The sequence below is a fragment of the Propithecus coquereli genome, unplaced genomic scaffold (assembly GCF_000956105.1).
Source record: "Propithecus coquereli isolate 6110/MARCELLA unplaced genomic scaffold, Pcoq_1.0 Scaffold104, whole genome shotgun sequence".
Classification (NCBI taxonomy): Eukaryota; Metazoa; Chordata; class Mammalia; order Primates; family Indriidae; genus Propithecus; species Propithecus coquereli.
Genome location: NW_012134303.1, coordinates 1,519,368 through 1,534,576, shown reverse-complemented (window position 1 = coordinate 1,534,576; position 15,209 = coordinate 1,519,368). Strand labels below are relative to the sequence as shown.

Here is a 15,209-nt window from a genome sequence, read left to right as displayed (position 1 = left end):
AAGACAAGGACATCCCCTCTCACTACTTCTTGTACCCTAGGCCCTAGCCAGTGCAGTAAGGCAAGAAAAAATAAAATATATATTGGTTGGAAAAGAAGAAATAAAACTGCTTTTATTTGCAGTGTGCTCCTGTATGCAGAAAGTTCTAAGGAAGCTACAGATAAAAATTTACAATTATTAAGAGAGATTAACAAAGTCAATATACATCAATATCAAAAGATAAGTTATATTTCTGTATGCCATCAACAAGCAATAACCCTAACCTTACCCTACTCAAATTTATCTGGAATTCATATTTAGTGTCATGGGAGAAATTTAAACAAATGTTACATTTACGGTAACATACAAAATCAAATACCTTGGACTAAATTTAATAAAAAATGTGCAAAACCTCAAGCGAAACTTGTGAAGTTTTATTGACAATGTCAAGTGTTTGCGAGGATGTGGAGCAACAGGAAGTCTCAGACACTGACGGTGGAAGTAGGAATTGGTACAATTTTGGTATACAGTTTGGTAGTATCTAGTGAAGTTGAAAATATATTAATACATACTCTATGAGCCAGCAAGTCGGCTCCTAGATATACACCCTGTGTGTGCACATGTGTAGTGGGAGACATTAAGAACATGTTCATAGCAACATTTTTCATAATTGTCCCAAGCTGGAAACAATCCAAATGTCCATCAACAGTAAAATGGATAAATAATTTCTTGTAAATTCATAGAATGGAAAGCTGTAACACAACGCTGAAAATAATGGACCAATACTACATGCAACAATGTTGAATCTCAGAACCATAATTTTAAGGGAAATGAACCAGATACAGAAGGATACATGCATTATAGTTCTATTTATGTGAAGTTCAAAAACAAAACTATAGTGTTTGGGGATCCATACGTGAGTGGTAAAGCTATAAAAAGCAAGAAAATAACAGCCAAAGCTGTCATGAGAGTGGTTTCCTTTAGGAGAGAGGAAAGAAGTTGTGATTGGGTGGGGACTCTTGGGGATTTCTGGAGTTTTGGCATGTTCTATTTCTTGTATTTTTGTGGTGATTTGCTTTCTGATAACTTGTTAAGCTGTATATTTACATTTTATGCACTTTTCTGTTTTTTTCCTTAGAATGTTTTAGAATGCGGAGATACTGGGATCTATCTCAGGGTTTATTGTGAGAATGAAATGAAATATAAAACCATGTAGAGCTCTTAGAATATGCTTGGCACTTTGCAAGACCTTAATAAATGTTAGTGATCTAAACACAATACAAATTTGCTGTTATTATTGTTTTTCTTATTTGTTGCCCACCCCACCCCCTTTCCATGTTATTTGTTGCTATGTTTCTCAGCTTGCTGTTTGCATTTCGTTTCTGTTAATGCTGTCTCCTGAATTCTCGATCTTTTCCTTTATACTTTCTTTCATCGGTCTTAACCGTACAAAGTCCTCTTCAATCCAGAGATTTAATATGTATCTTGTCGCAGTTTTAAAAGGGGTTACTTTTGAACGTTTGATTTTTTTATTCCTTTTATAACAACAAAATATATGCTTAAAGAAGAATCAGTGCACAATTGCATAAAATCTACATTTATTTCTCAAATTTACCTGGAATTCATATTTAGTGTCATGGGAGAAAGTAAACTGACCTTTTTTTCTAATCAGATAATGAAGTTCCCCCCAGCACCAGTTATTGAACAATTCATCTCTCCCCCACTGACTTCTGCTGCTGTCTCTTCTTGCGTAAGTTAAATTCACAACCATTTGTGCTGAAAGCATAGACTGGAAACTTCGTACTTGAACTGAATGTGATAATGCAACTCGAAGGGGGGAGAGGGTGGTTGCCAGGCAGCAGGAGGGATGGCAGCAACAAGGAGGAAATCAGAAGGAAAGGTGGAAAAAGCCTGGGTCAAACAAGTATTCCTTAAAGCTTAATCTTTGTGTGTTACGCACAGGCCACTTGCTGCTATGACATTTGACTATGTCCACCTGGTTTCCTCATGCATCAAATACATATAATAATAGCACCTATATCACAGGGTACTGTGCATGTGAGAGCTAACCCCCGTAAGGAACACAGGCTTTGGGGTCAGTTAGCTTGGTGTCTCATCCCCAGCTCCACCACTGAATAGCTACATGACCTTAAGTAAGTTTCCTAACTTTCCAGCCTGTTTCCTCACCTGAAATATGTATCAATTAATAGTAATTAATATTAATGGTAATTATAAATAGTAATAGTAATACCTATCTTAAAGAAGTTGCTGTGAAGATTAAAAAGCTGATAATGTATTTAAAGGTCTTGGCATTGGGTGCCTGGTACATATTAATAATCAAGCTTTCGATAAATCACAGTTATACTGATTTTAATCTTTATCGCTCTTATGGAAGGATCAGGAAGAGAAAGAAGATTCAGCAAAGGCGACGGAGAAGTAGGCACCGAAAAGATCTAGGAGAAGGAAACCACGAGCTGGGTGTCATGGAAACAAGGGAAAATAGTATCAAGAAGGAGGAGATAATGCAAAAGGAGGTCACTCAAAGGCTACTTTCTGCTGACAAGATAAAAGAGTAATTTTCATCTCTTAGCGACTGAGAATGGCGGGAGAAAGGAAGGGGGAAAAAACGATAATTTTAAATGAAGGATATCGGACACCAAATTCTCTAAAAGCCTTCTTTCGCTTAACCTCATTAATCAGCCCTTGTCTTCCATGTCTTCCCATTAGGGATAATTCGCACTTCTTGAATAAAGGAAAGGCCAGTGTCCACAAAATGAAATAAAAAGTATCAGTTTTGCATTATTTTGGTGAAATAAAAATTTAGTTTCAAGTCTATCCAACAAAGAGGATGGAAAGGGAAGAAAAGGGGATGCATTACAGAACAGGTTTTCAAAGCAACGGTCTTGAACCTTCAAACTAGCCCCAGTGAAAAGGAGGGTGGGGGGTAGATGTAGCACTTATTGCTCTTTTTACTCTACCTAGTTTCAGAAAGAAATTATGACAGCGTAAACTGTGTATCTGAGTAAATCATTCAACAGCATTTATAGAGTAAAATTGAGAAAAGGTGAGCAGGAAGTGGAATGACCTTCTAATCTGGGAGAGATGAGTGGGCAGATCCCCTTCAAGGATAGATTTAGGGAGGGGTAAGAGCTAGGGAGTGTTGGGGGCTTCTGTGGCTTTGGAAGCCTGAGTGGAGCTGCCTCCTGCCTGGGTGTGGGGGAGGGGGGTCCTTTGGCTCTGGAGAGAGGGAGGTGGCTGCCAGGTGCCAGAGGTGCCCCAGAGGTATGCAAGGAATGGGCTTCTTGAGCTGTTGTTCCTGCCCTGTTTTCAGTTAAAGGGTCAGAGGTAGAGGGGCCCTCCCCAGTCTACTGGCCTTGAGGGTTAAGGAAGCGGAGGTTTAAGGCCAACTTGGAATGCAGGAGGGCGAAGGGATGGGCAGAGCACCAGAGGCACAGCCTCTACCCCTCCACCAAGAAGTGACTGTGGCTCCAGGGGAGGGGGCGGTGGTAAGGTGAACTTGTGGGGATGTGGATGGAGCAGGAACAGGGGCAGGGCTGAAGGGGGTGATTCTGGAAGGAGAAGCACTTCCAGGCAGCTTCTGGGTGTGGCAACCCAGGGAAAGCTGCATTGGGCTTCTGGCAGTGCCTGGCTTCTACTCCCTCGGGGCTTCAACCTGCACCCCTTTGTCCCTATTGAGCAGGCCATTGCCTGTTAGCCTGTGCTTCCTCTCCCTGAGGTGCCAGCTCCCACGGCTGCACCCTCTGTCTTCTCAGCCCAGGGAGCCCCTATTTCCTTCCTAATGAACTCCCTCAGGTCCTCAGGTCTGCATTTATTTCACCTCACTCCTTGCCTTAAATGAAATCATGCCCCCCACCTTGTCCTGTTCAGGAGGATGGGACTGCCATGCCTCCAAGGAACATAGGACCCTCAGGGATGGAGGTCACACATCATCTTTTATCACCCTCCAATCTGAGGTCAAGAGATGAGGCAGGAGCAGGTGTCCCTTCCCAAAGTGAACAGGAACAGAGTCTCTGGAATACTCATTTTCTATATTTGCCCCCTCCCCTCCATGGTCAGACTTCTCAGGATACATTCGAGAAGAGAACATTGGGTGCAGAGTTTGGCTCTATGACCTAGGGGACAGGTCAGTCATGGTGGGGACTCATTGGGAGATATACAGTCCGTTTCAGCTTCCCTTTTCCTTTTCTGTAAATGAGGTTGATAACCCCACCACATGGTATGGCCCCCTCCTTATAGCTTTTATATTTTTATTTTTCCTTTAATAACATCACACAGAGGCATTAAGTTAGATGCTTATATATATTCATTGACATAGAAGTCCACAAGATATATTTGGTGAAAAAATACACAGTATAGAACAGCACTTATATTTGATCACTTTTATCTATACATAGATATCTATCTGGGTACATAGGTATAGGGAATTATCTGGAAGGACAGTCACCAAAGGGCTGACAATGGTTACAGAAGGGTGGAGAGTTCAGGTAATTTGTACTTTAGTTTTTGTATTTTCCTTTATTTTCTGAAGATTTAACAAAAGATACTTTCATAAAAAGAATAAAGTCACCAAAGAAATAGACACACACAGAGAATGGACCCTTAGGTGGGCAGAGGAGGGAGCAGGGACAGATCAGGCCACCCCCCTCCACTGCTGGTATGCAAGAACTCTTCTTCTCAAAGGAAAACTGCTTCGTGGAATAATTCATGCAGTTAGAACCCCACCCCCCCATCCCTGTTTTTCCCATCAGCAGACTCTGAATATAGTTAAGGGTTCACTTAGGGCTGGGTCTACCACCTTACTGTGGCTCAGAGAGGTCACTGTGTTCTCCAGGAACCTCTTTTGACTTCTCCCCTGTATGTGTCAGCTCCTGCAGGGTGATGATCAGATTCTCAAAAACCTGGGCCCTGTTGCTCTCATTGTCACAAGTTTCTTTTGAGTGGCCCTCCTCACCGCAATATGAACAGCAGATTGAGTATTTTCGCTTCCTGGCTCTACGCGTATCGCCAGGACCACCATTCTTATACCCAAAAGCACCACTGGTGGAAGGAGACTGAGCCCTGGAACTGTTAGGGGAATCAATAATCAGCACTTGATCCTGAGGTCTGGCTCTCCCTGTGAAGGGAAGGGCACCCGTGGGTGTCAGGGGAGGGTCCTGAGACTCCACCAGGATCACATCCTCATCTGAGTCATCGAGGGTATCATCTATCTCTATTACGTTACAGTTGTAGTCAGCACTGCCGATCGCTATTGGCTGGGTGCCCTGAAATGTTACAGGGCTGGCTGCCCTCTCCATTATTGGCTCAGACCTTTTGGCCCGCTTCCGTTTAATAAAAGTGTCATCCCAATCCTCTTCCTCCCTTATCATCCTGATTAACTCTAGGAAATTGGGAAGGCGCTCCTGCTCATTTGCATACATCCTGAGAAGATGCTTAAGCCTGAAGCGCAGGTCCCTATTCAGCTCAGCCCCTAAAAGGAGTTGTTGCAGGCGAGTCTGGTTTGCATCCTTCTCAGCGAGCATGCCTGCCTGGATAGCATTCTGGAGCTGCACCTCTAAACGGATCACATAAAGGGAGGCTTTCTCGCCTTGCGCCTGCAGGGTGTTAAAGAACTTACCATGGGCAGTCACACTGCATTCAGACTCCCCGAACACCAATTTCATGGCCCTCAAGAAATCTGCCACACTTAAGTTGGGGTTGGCCGCCTGAAGCAAACGCATAACCTCTCGGGCAGGGCCCCTAAGGGTTTTCATCAAGCGCTTGAGTTTCTCCTCCTCAGACATATTCCAATCTGGCAGGACCCCATTGACTTGGATCAGCCAGTTTTCAAAGGTTTCCTCCCCCTGGGCTGGCACCACCCTCCCTGAGAACCACTTCATGTTTCTCTCTGCCATGTTGACCATTAAAGGACTGAGACTCCTTCCCAGGGACCTCAACATGGAATGGGCCCAAGGCGGCAAGGGTGCGTTCTGCCTCCGGCTGTTACCCACACGTGCGATGATGCTAGCCATGACTGAGGACGGTCGAATATCTGAATAAAACAAGATACTCAGGCTCTTCAGAAAAGCCTAATCTGCATAAATCCCCAAAGCGACGTCCTGGGCTGTGCTTGCCTTGAATTTCAGTAGGAACTGTAAAGAAAAAAAAAAAAAAAGGTTAATAAGGTAGCGGGCTTTGGGGAATCAGTCTGCAGTCGCATTCTCTACCTTCCTGAATACCCTGCAGTGCATTTTGTATCTGCTCACCGCCCTAACTGTACCCTGCAGAAGACGGACAATCACAGCCTCCCAGAGCTAGCAGGTGTCCCTGCGCTAGCAGGGCGTTTTTCAGAGCCACATCCATCCCCTCCTGCCCATACTCCAGGAGGGGGGACAACTGTTGCTTCTAATTCTAGGTGAAGTAGTGTTTAGAGCCAATATCGGGCTCTCAAAATAGAGAATCTCACAAAGGCTCACAGATTTTTGGTAATAAGATCCGTATTAACCTCACGGTCTCAGGTCTCAACCACACTCCCTTGTCGAAGTTTCCCTAGTTATTTCTCAGATTCTTACACGAGCTTGGGAACTAGCGTTCAGCCTTTATTTCACTTCCAGCCTCTGCAACAGGTGCCCTTCGTGAGAAAACTCGCCTCCGGGTACGGTCGACCTCTGTCCCCTGGGGGGTCGCAGATCCCAGTCCTCAGGACTTCAAGGCTGTGGGGCCGCAGAGGAGAGGGGAGGGGAGGGGAGGGAAGGGAAGGGAAGGGAAGGGAAGGGTCAGAAGCAGCTTCATCCGTCATCCAGTTACCTTAACCCTCTCCCTCTCCCCCCCAGCCTCCGTTGTCGCCAGGCGGAAAATTCCCTCTGCCCCCTTCTGGCTATGAGCCAAAGCGCCCCTCATGACATTTCCTTTGGGAAACTGTCGGCCTACCAGCTCTGCAATCAGCTGCACAGAATTCAAGTTCGAATTTGGCTTTGATGACCTGCCAGGGAGAAAGGGGATAGAAGTTGGATGTCCTCCCGCTCCCATATTCCCAGGAAGAGATGAGGAGATGCAAAAGGGGTTCAAGACAGACAGCTTGCATCCCCCTACCTACCCCTTGCCACCTCCCTGAAAACGCCCCCCTCCCCAATCCAGGCAAATCCTACCCAGTCAGCAGCATCCAGGTGAACCTCACCTCCTCCCTCAGCGCAGCCTGGCCACTGGAGTGCCCCTTCCCCTGCCTCGCAGCTACCGATTCTCCAAGCCGGGAGCCGCCCGGTGCCGGCGGTGCTTCCCCCGCGCCCCCTTTCTTTACCTGCGCTGTGCTGCTGGGCAGCGGATGCTCTGGCGTCCACAGCTCTGTTTCGCCTTCCGGTGTCCACGGACCCGCCGGGGGGAAGAAGGCCTGCGCCTCCTCGGCCGCTAAGCGACCCGGGGCTGCAGGACCGACCGAGCTGCTTCGCACGACCGCCCAGCGAGGGATAGCCGAGTCGAGGCAGCACGGTTCCCAAGGCAGCGGAGGCCGTCCCCGCCCTCCAGTTGGGCCCTCCCAGTGGCCGCGGCTGCTTTTAGCCTCTGCCCATTGAGACAAAAGAGCGTGACGAGCGGGGCGGCGCGGCCAATCAGAGGGGCGCGGGGACGGCCTCCCGCGCAGCCTCCAGCCCGATGCTAAAGCTGGCAAGAAGGGGGAGCCGCTGGCGGGGGCTGCGACAGACAGGCGCGGGAGCCGGCGCGGCGTCAAGTGCACCTCGGACGCAAGGACGGGCCCATTTACATTTCACCCGTGAGTTTGCTGTTACCCATCGCTTCCCTTCTTCCTATCCCCTTCCGCCTCTGCTCTCCTCTGCGCTTTGAGACCGGATGCCTTAAACACGAGGTGGGACAGAAACCATGTGAACAATGAGAGTTCTTCACCTTTGTATAGGGGGAAGGGGGAAAACAGCATTTACTGAGCGCTTTCTGTGTGCAGATGCTCTTGCACGGACATCTCATTTCTTCTTCTCAGCAGCCTTGTGAAGGAGGTAGTAGTATGCCCATTCGACAGAGAAAAGACTTAAGTCTCCAGGCAGTACAGTTAGGAAATGCAGAGCTAAGAGCTCACACCCAAGTCAACATGTCTGACGTCAAAGGCTGCCCCTTGCAAACACTCTATACTGTCAGATTACATGGCGAAACGCCAAAGTGGGCATGGGAGGACCAACTTGGGACCATATAGAACTAGTGAGAAAGGACTAATATCTCCATTTTACAGATGAGGAAACTGAGCCACAGAGAGGTAGGCGTCTTGCCCTGTGTCACACAGCAAATAAGTAACAGCACTCAACTTTGCACCTGTCTGTTATTCTGTGGATGCTCTTTGCCCTGCTGTGCTGCCTGGAGAGCATTTTTACATAGGTAGTCCCAAACCAGCTCAACAGCAGTCTCGATGTGATGGTAGTGCTGAGGGAGGGGGTGAGGAGGCAGTGGGGAGAGGGGTGAGGAAAGAGGAAGGCAACCTTTATGATACCCATTGTACAGAAGAGGAAACTGTGGCAATTTCTTTTACATTATTTCTTTTCTTACACTATTTTTTTTTACACTACAACAGGCTGCCTGTTTATAAAAATAACATGATTTCTACAGCACTTTATGACCCCAAAGGAGACAAGGCTCAGAAATGTGAAATTGACTTGCCTAAAATTACAAGGTGAAGCCAAAATTTGGACCAACTTTCTCAATCCAGAACCCATGCTATTAAGCAAAGTATGAGTACAAGGCTAGCTGCCTCAGAATCATTTTGGAGAGCTTGTTAGAAATGTATATTCTGGGCCCCACCTCTGAGGGATTTTGATGTACTAGGACTAGGGGTGAGGAGTGCCATTTGTATTTTTAACCAGCGCTATAGTCAATTTGGAGGTGAGAGAGGTTTGTGAACCACTGTTCTAGACACCACCAAGTCATGCTGACAGTTGTAAGTAAATGGGCCTGCCATTAATGTATCTGTCCACAGCACATCTGTCATGAAATGTAACTCCAGAGCAGAGGTTTCTAGCTGGGGTCCTTCCTGAAATTGTAAGCAAAGAATTTGGACTCTGTATACAGTTTTCGAGCGTGAGGCTTTGTATTATAGATTTTCAAATGAAGTCTGTCATAACATCTTCCTCCTTCAACTTTTTTGTTTAAGGAAGAAGTGTGAGAATGAAACACAATTTACCCTAACCCCCAAACCACAGCTCTCTGCCGCTGATATAGCTCTTTCATTTCCTGGCTCAAGGATAGGTTGCTAGGTTGCCCTTCTGTGAGCTCTTCAGGGGACTTCTCCTTTGCTGGATTTGGCATCACTGGCCCCAGAGAAGGAGAAACTCCATGGAAACGGCATGCAGGGCTGTCCGGAGTGAATGGGCCATGAAGCCAGTGGCTGGAAAACCTGCTCCATTTCCCCTGACTTAGAGAGCAGGTATTACCTCTCTGATACATACTGTGGCTAGGAGGTTCCAGTGGGGCTTCTTCTTGACTCCTCATGCTAGGAAGCAAGTGAACAGTCTGATGCCCTTCAGCTGCTGTTGAGTTTGTCTTCAGCCTGCCAGGGTACTTCATTCACTGGCGCCTTTCTGCCCTCTTAGTTATAGCCCAATACCTAGAGTTCCTTGGGGTAAACAATCCAAATTTAGAGATGAAGCACCTTCCATCTCAGGATTGTGGTCTCATGGACAGAACAGTGGGGTGGTGGTGGTGGAGGGTGGAGAAGGCAGGTTGCTCACCTCGCACAATCAGGGGTGATGCTGGCAGTAGCTCTTGGGTTTCCTCTAGACTCTTGCTTCTGCTCCCTGTACCATAACATCTCACCCTGGACTCTCACCAGACTCTTGTTCTGTGTTGAGATTGGCTTCATCGCCAAATTAGGTATTTGCCATTGGACTTGGTGTGGGTGGGATCCAATAGGACCAACAATAGATCTCAGAGCTCTGACAAATATAAGGAAAGGAAATGGATTGTGTAAAGGTGATGGCGGGGATGGGAGACATTAGAGCAAAGTGAGAGTCTCTTTGTGTAGAGCTGGGAGGACCATTTATTTGCAAGCTGGCTCCAACTGGATGCAGAACATCTCTTATCTCTGGCCTCATGTGTGGGAGTATGTTACAGTTGATGGTTCTAATGAGATCACATTTTCCAGTTTCAACAAATAAACCTTAAAAGCTTGAAGGTTAGGAGATAAAGCTTTCAGTTGAAACAATAATCACTGCCTGTGGCTGCCTGCCTCCTCTGTGCCAGGAACTTTCCATCTGTTATCTCATTTAAGGTTCTCATGTTGAGACAGCCATTGTTACCCCACTTTGCAGACAGCGAAACTGAGTTCCAAGGAGGTTAAGTAACTTGTGTGAGGCCTTACAATTTGTAAGTGAAGGCACTGGGACTCCAGCCCAGGGATATCAAGCTCCAAAGCCCATGAAAACTCTTCATTGCTGCCTTCCAAACATGCAGTTTAAAATGCATTCTGCAGATGACCCAGTGCATTAGACCAATTTCAGACTTTAGGACAATTTAGTTGTAATCTTACTTTTATTCCTATTATCTCATTTTTTAAAAATGAAATTACTAATATAACTCATGGAGCAACTTATATACTGGGTACTGTGCTACACACTTTATGTACTTTATCTCATGTCTCACTCAACCTTTGCGACAATCATTTTACAGATAAGGATACCAAGGCTCAGAGAGGCGAAGAGACTTGGCCGAAATCATAAAGGTAGGAAAACGGCAGAGTGAAATTCAAATCCTGGGCTGCCTGACTCCAGAGCCCATGTGTGTTCCCTACAACATGCTGCAGTGGGGAAAACAAACGTGGCCCTCATTCTAAACTGGGTCCTCTCTGTCAGCTACAGCTCTATCTTTTTCTCATGGTCTACAGACACCCCATGTGCTACTCACATTTTTAAACCTCTGTGCCTTGGGCCTCTTCCTCAGCCTTGAACGCCTGCCCTCACTCCTCCACTTAATAAGAGCCTACTTAGCATTTAAGGATTGAGTCATATGTCCCTCCTCAGAGAAATTTCCTTGTCCCAGGTGGAATGAATTGCTCTTGTCTTTCTGCTTCAAACTTGATTAGTGCACCCTTGGTCTTCGAGTATAGTTCAGCTCATTGTTGACTTGTCTCCCTCCCTAGATTCCCAAACCCTCGAGGGCAGGCACCAAGTTCCGTTCATCTCTAGCTCCATGGTGATTTACCCACAATGATTTAATAGATGATCAATACATAGTTGTCAGGTGACCAAAGGACTGGCTAAGAGATACCCCAAATGAACAGACAAATGTGGGGCTTCATCCTGGGGTGGTCACACAGACTACCCATCTCGACTAGACTGGCCAGGGAAATCTGGAATCCCCTTGGCACATTTTACTAGGCTGTAAACATAGGAGGCAGATCATAGGGTACCGTTGATAACCGCTCAAGGCCAACTCCAGGTCCATTTTGTGGTCTCTACTTTGAAATTCATGTTAAAGGGCCGGATTCTCCTAGATCTTTTATGTTGCACCTTTGCATTCATGGAAGAAAGATCTTCCCTGCCTCTCACGGGAACACAGAATTTGTTCCAACCTGCCACTTCATCTGGTTCTGGCTGGCTTGAGAATGTCCTGCAGGAGGATATGCTCTGTGGAGACAGATGGTCAGGTCAGGAAGCATCTTTTTTTTGATACTATCATTGAGGCCACCATGTTACAGATTCTCAACCACTTTATCTCATTTTATGTTATAAGTCTTTACAACAACCTTTCGAGGCAGATCTTAATGTTCCTGTTCTACCAATATGTAGCAATATGCATTCTGAGACTGAATAAAGTTAATTGTTTTGCCCAAGGTCACACAACTAAGTGGCAGAGACAGAATTCAGTCTCAGGTCGGTCTGTCCCAAAGCCTGATATCTTAATGGAAAAATATGTGGGAGGAAAATGGACTCCCTCACATAAAATGGAAAGAATTGGATTTATAAAATGATGAATTAGATATTTAAGGTAAGGTATTTCTAAATTATTGTTCACTTTAAATCCCCCAAAATGATTTTTAAAATTGGAGGAAGGAATTAGGGATAGGAAAGTACAATTTCTCTATCAACTATTAGCCCGAATTCCCCATCTGACATGATACAGTATGGGGATGCCTACAGAGCATTTTGCCTTCTCCGCTTACTTATAGCTGAGGTAGATGAGGCTCCAAGATGTCAGTGAATTCCCACAGGTCACATAGAAAATTGATAACAAAATTGTTGCTTAAAATGCTGGTCTGTCAAATCCTCGTCCAGTTTTCTTTCTGCTAAATCGGCCTGCCTTATGGAGTCCACGAACACATTTATAAAAAGGTGGGGAGGAAGTGGAACATTATTGCACTTTGAGGTAGAAGAGGGGACAAATCTCTTCTGTACTTATTTAGGTGCAGGTAAGATTTGGGAAAAAAAATTCCCTTGGGAGGAGAGCTAAGGAGTGTTGGGGGCCCCTGTGCATTTGGGGGCCTGAGTGGAGCTGCCTCCTGCCTGGGTTTGGGGCCACTGCCTACTAGCCTAATTAGAGTCCCAGCACCACCCCGCTGCTCCACATAGCCCAGGGCTCTGTGTGAAACCTGTGGGTCTACAATTCCTACCAGGCTTCCTGTCCCTGCCAATGTAGATGTGAGTCCTACAGCCTGGCCATCAGCCCCTCTCCTCCTCTCCCCTTCTCCCCCTCCTTCCTTTTGCTACCCACACAACTCTGTCTTTCCTCTCCCTGATGCATCAGGTCCCGCTGCTGCACCCCCTGTCTTCTCAGGCCAGAGAGCCCCTATTTCCTTCCCAACAAACTCCCTCAGGTCCTCAGGTCTGTACTCAGCATTTATTTCTTTTTGATTCCAAAGTTCCTTCCTGTGTCTTGGCTCCCAAGATGCTTCTCATACTACCCCACCTGCTTCCTGGCCTTTCTGGGATAGGAGCAATAGTTTGGAGTCCTCACGCTGCCTATTCTTTCTAGTATGTTGTTTCTAAACTGGGGACAGCTTTGCCTCCCAGAGGACGTTTGGCAATGCTCGATATTTTTAGTCGTCACACTGGGTAGTTCACAACTGGTGCTACTGGCATGCAGTAAGTAGAAGCCAGGAAGCTGCTGAACATTCTACAATGCACAGGATAGGCATCAACAAGAAAGAATTATGCTGCCCCAAATGTAAAAGTGCCTAGGTTGAGAAAGCCTGCTCTATCATATAGCTACAGGTCTCCAAAGTTAGGCTTGGAAATTTCCAGGTGCTGAGCCTTTTGGCATTGAACTTCCAGGAGCAGCCGCTTTTTCCTTTCGTCACTTGGGGGAGGGGGGTGGGGCGTTGCCATGAAACGGCTACAACTGGGGCAGGAATCTACTGAGAGAAAGGCAGGGGAGATTTCCCCCCCTCCCAAAATTTACTACCAACTTTTAGAGAATGTATCACACTTCAACTATTGGATGCCTTTCTGCCTCTACAAGATAGTGCCACTTTTGCGTTTTTTTGGAAAGGGAATAGCAACTTATAATTCTAGTGGTTTGTTAAATGCAAAGTTTCATGTCGTGAAAGTTGAATACATTAAGTTTTGGAGCCTTCCCCTCCTTGATTTCATGTTCTTCGGTGTAATCCTTCTTTGAATATCGGAACATTTACTGTGTCAGCAAAATACCATAGAGATGGCTCTGTCCAGGAAAAATAACTGCCTTTGTTTTAACTTAAGGTTAACAAATTCTTAATTTCTTAGGGGTGTGCTGATTTCTCAGAAACTGACCCAAAGAATTGCTTGTTTCCTTCTACCTGAGTTTCTTGGGGCCGGTTTCTAACTAAGCAATGAAAATGCTTGCCAACAGATTTCAATGGTCAGTCTAACCTATGTTTTTCCACCATTGCCAGTTTCTTCCATCTGTGCCCAGTTGTCTTCAGCATGGGGGAGCAGAGCCACTCTTCCGGAAAGGAGATTCAGCACAGGACACGAGCAGAGGCTCCAGGAAAGAAAAGCTGGCACCCCCAGGCCTACGCCCTTGGGGCCATTTCCAACTTCATGTCTACTTTTCTGACCTTTCCCATCTATAAGGTGGTGTTCCGGCAACAGATCCATGCTGTGGCGATGTCAGAGGCTGTGAGACAGCTTTGGCACGAAGGCCCTCAGTACTTCTACCGGGGAATCTACCCCCCTCTTCTCTCCAAGACATTGCAAGGGACTTTACTGTTTGGGACTTATGATAGCCTGCTGTGCTCTCTCTCCCCTGTTGGGCCACACTCCCTGGGACACCGCTGGGCTGCAGGGCTCATGTCTGGTGTGGTGGAGGCTGTGGCACTCAGCCCCTTTGAAAGGGTGCAAAATGTGCTCCAGGATGGTCGCAAGCAAGCTCGCTTCCCCAGCACCTTCAGCATTCTCAAGGAATTCAACTCTTATGGGCTTTGGGGGCGGCTGTCACTGGGCTACTATCGTGGTTTCTGGCCTGTCCTTGTCAGGAACAGCCTGGGGAGTGCTTTATATTTTTCTTTCAAAGACCCCATCCAGGAAGGCTTGGCAGAGCAAGGCCTGCCCCATTGGGTTCCTGCCTTGGTGTCTGGTAGTGTCAATGGAACAATCACCTGCCTAGTTCTGTATCCTCTGATTGTCCTTGTTGCCAATATGCAGTCCCATATTGGCTGGCAGAGCATGCCAAGCCTGTGGGCCTCTGCCCAGAATGTGTGGGACACTCGAGGCCGAAAGTTGCTCCTGATCTACCGTGGAGGCTCCCTGGTCATCCTAAGGTCCAGTGTGACATGGGGCCTCACTACGGCAATCCATGACTTCCTGCAGAGAAAGTCTCACTCCAAGAAAGAGCTGAAGATTGACTAGCTGCAGGAAGTATGGCCAGGGCATCTTTGTCGTTCTAAACCTTCCCTGGTTGGTTCTACACAGCTTACTTCTTTGGCTTGGCTATCTAATAAAGCCATTCTTTAGCATCTGTAACCTCATTGCATGGGAGAAGTTCCCAACTACCAGCCTGCTGGGCACAGACAAAGCCCAACAGGATTCCTTAGTCAGAAAGAAAAAGCCACACCAGTCTCTTCACAGCTTCAGTAGCTTCAGAACTAAGAGGCCTTTAAATAACTTGTAACCTAGATTGTCATTCCTTTAAGGAATTCCTTGACAATAAGAGGAAACAAAAAGATGACCTTACTCAGGCACTGTGAATTCTGGGACCCTTCCAGGTGTCCTCCAGACCAAACTGAGTGGTACTCCAACTTCAAAGACCTGTGCTTGACGCTTAAGATG

At 46.5% G+C, this 15,209-nt stretch overlaps 2 protein-coding genes across 2 annotated transcripts; one reads left to right on the top strand and one right to left on the bottom strand.

Moving 5' to 3' along the window:
- Positions 1 to 4,282: 4,282 nt before the first annotated feature.
- Positions 4,283 to 6,008, bottom strand: ZCCHC18 (zinc finger, CCHC domain containing 18). The gene has a single exon (XM_012644940.1). The coding sequence runs from the start codon at positions 6,006 to 6,008 to the stop codon at positions 4,797 to 4,799; it is 1,212 nt and encodes a 403-aa protein (XP_012500394.1). The 3' UTR covers positions 4,283 to 4,796.
- A 1,660-nt stretch (positions 6,009 to 7,668) lies between these two features.
- Positions 7,669 to 14,789, top strand: SLC25A53 (solute carrier family 25, member 53). The gene is made up of 2 exons (XM_012644505.1): positions 7,669 to 7,741; positions 13,835 to 14,789. Exon 2 carries the CDS (start codon positions 13,866 to 13,868, stop codon positions 14,787 to 14,789), a length of 924 nt encoding a protein of 307 aa, XP_012499959.1. The 5' UTR covers positions 7,669 to 7,741; positions 13,835 to 13,865.
- The last annotated feature ends 420 nt before the right edge of the window (positions 14,790 to 15,209 follow it).

Excerpts from the sequence above, each read along its gene's own strand:
- SLC25A53 (XM_012644505.1), top strand. The coding sequence starts at position 13,866 with ATGGGGGAGCAGAGCCACTCTTCCGGAAAGGAGATTCAGCACAGGACA.
- ZCCHC18 (XM_012644940.1), bottom strand. The coding sequence starts at position 6,008 with ATGGCTAGCATCATCGCACGTGTGGGTAACAGCCGGAGGCAGAACGCA.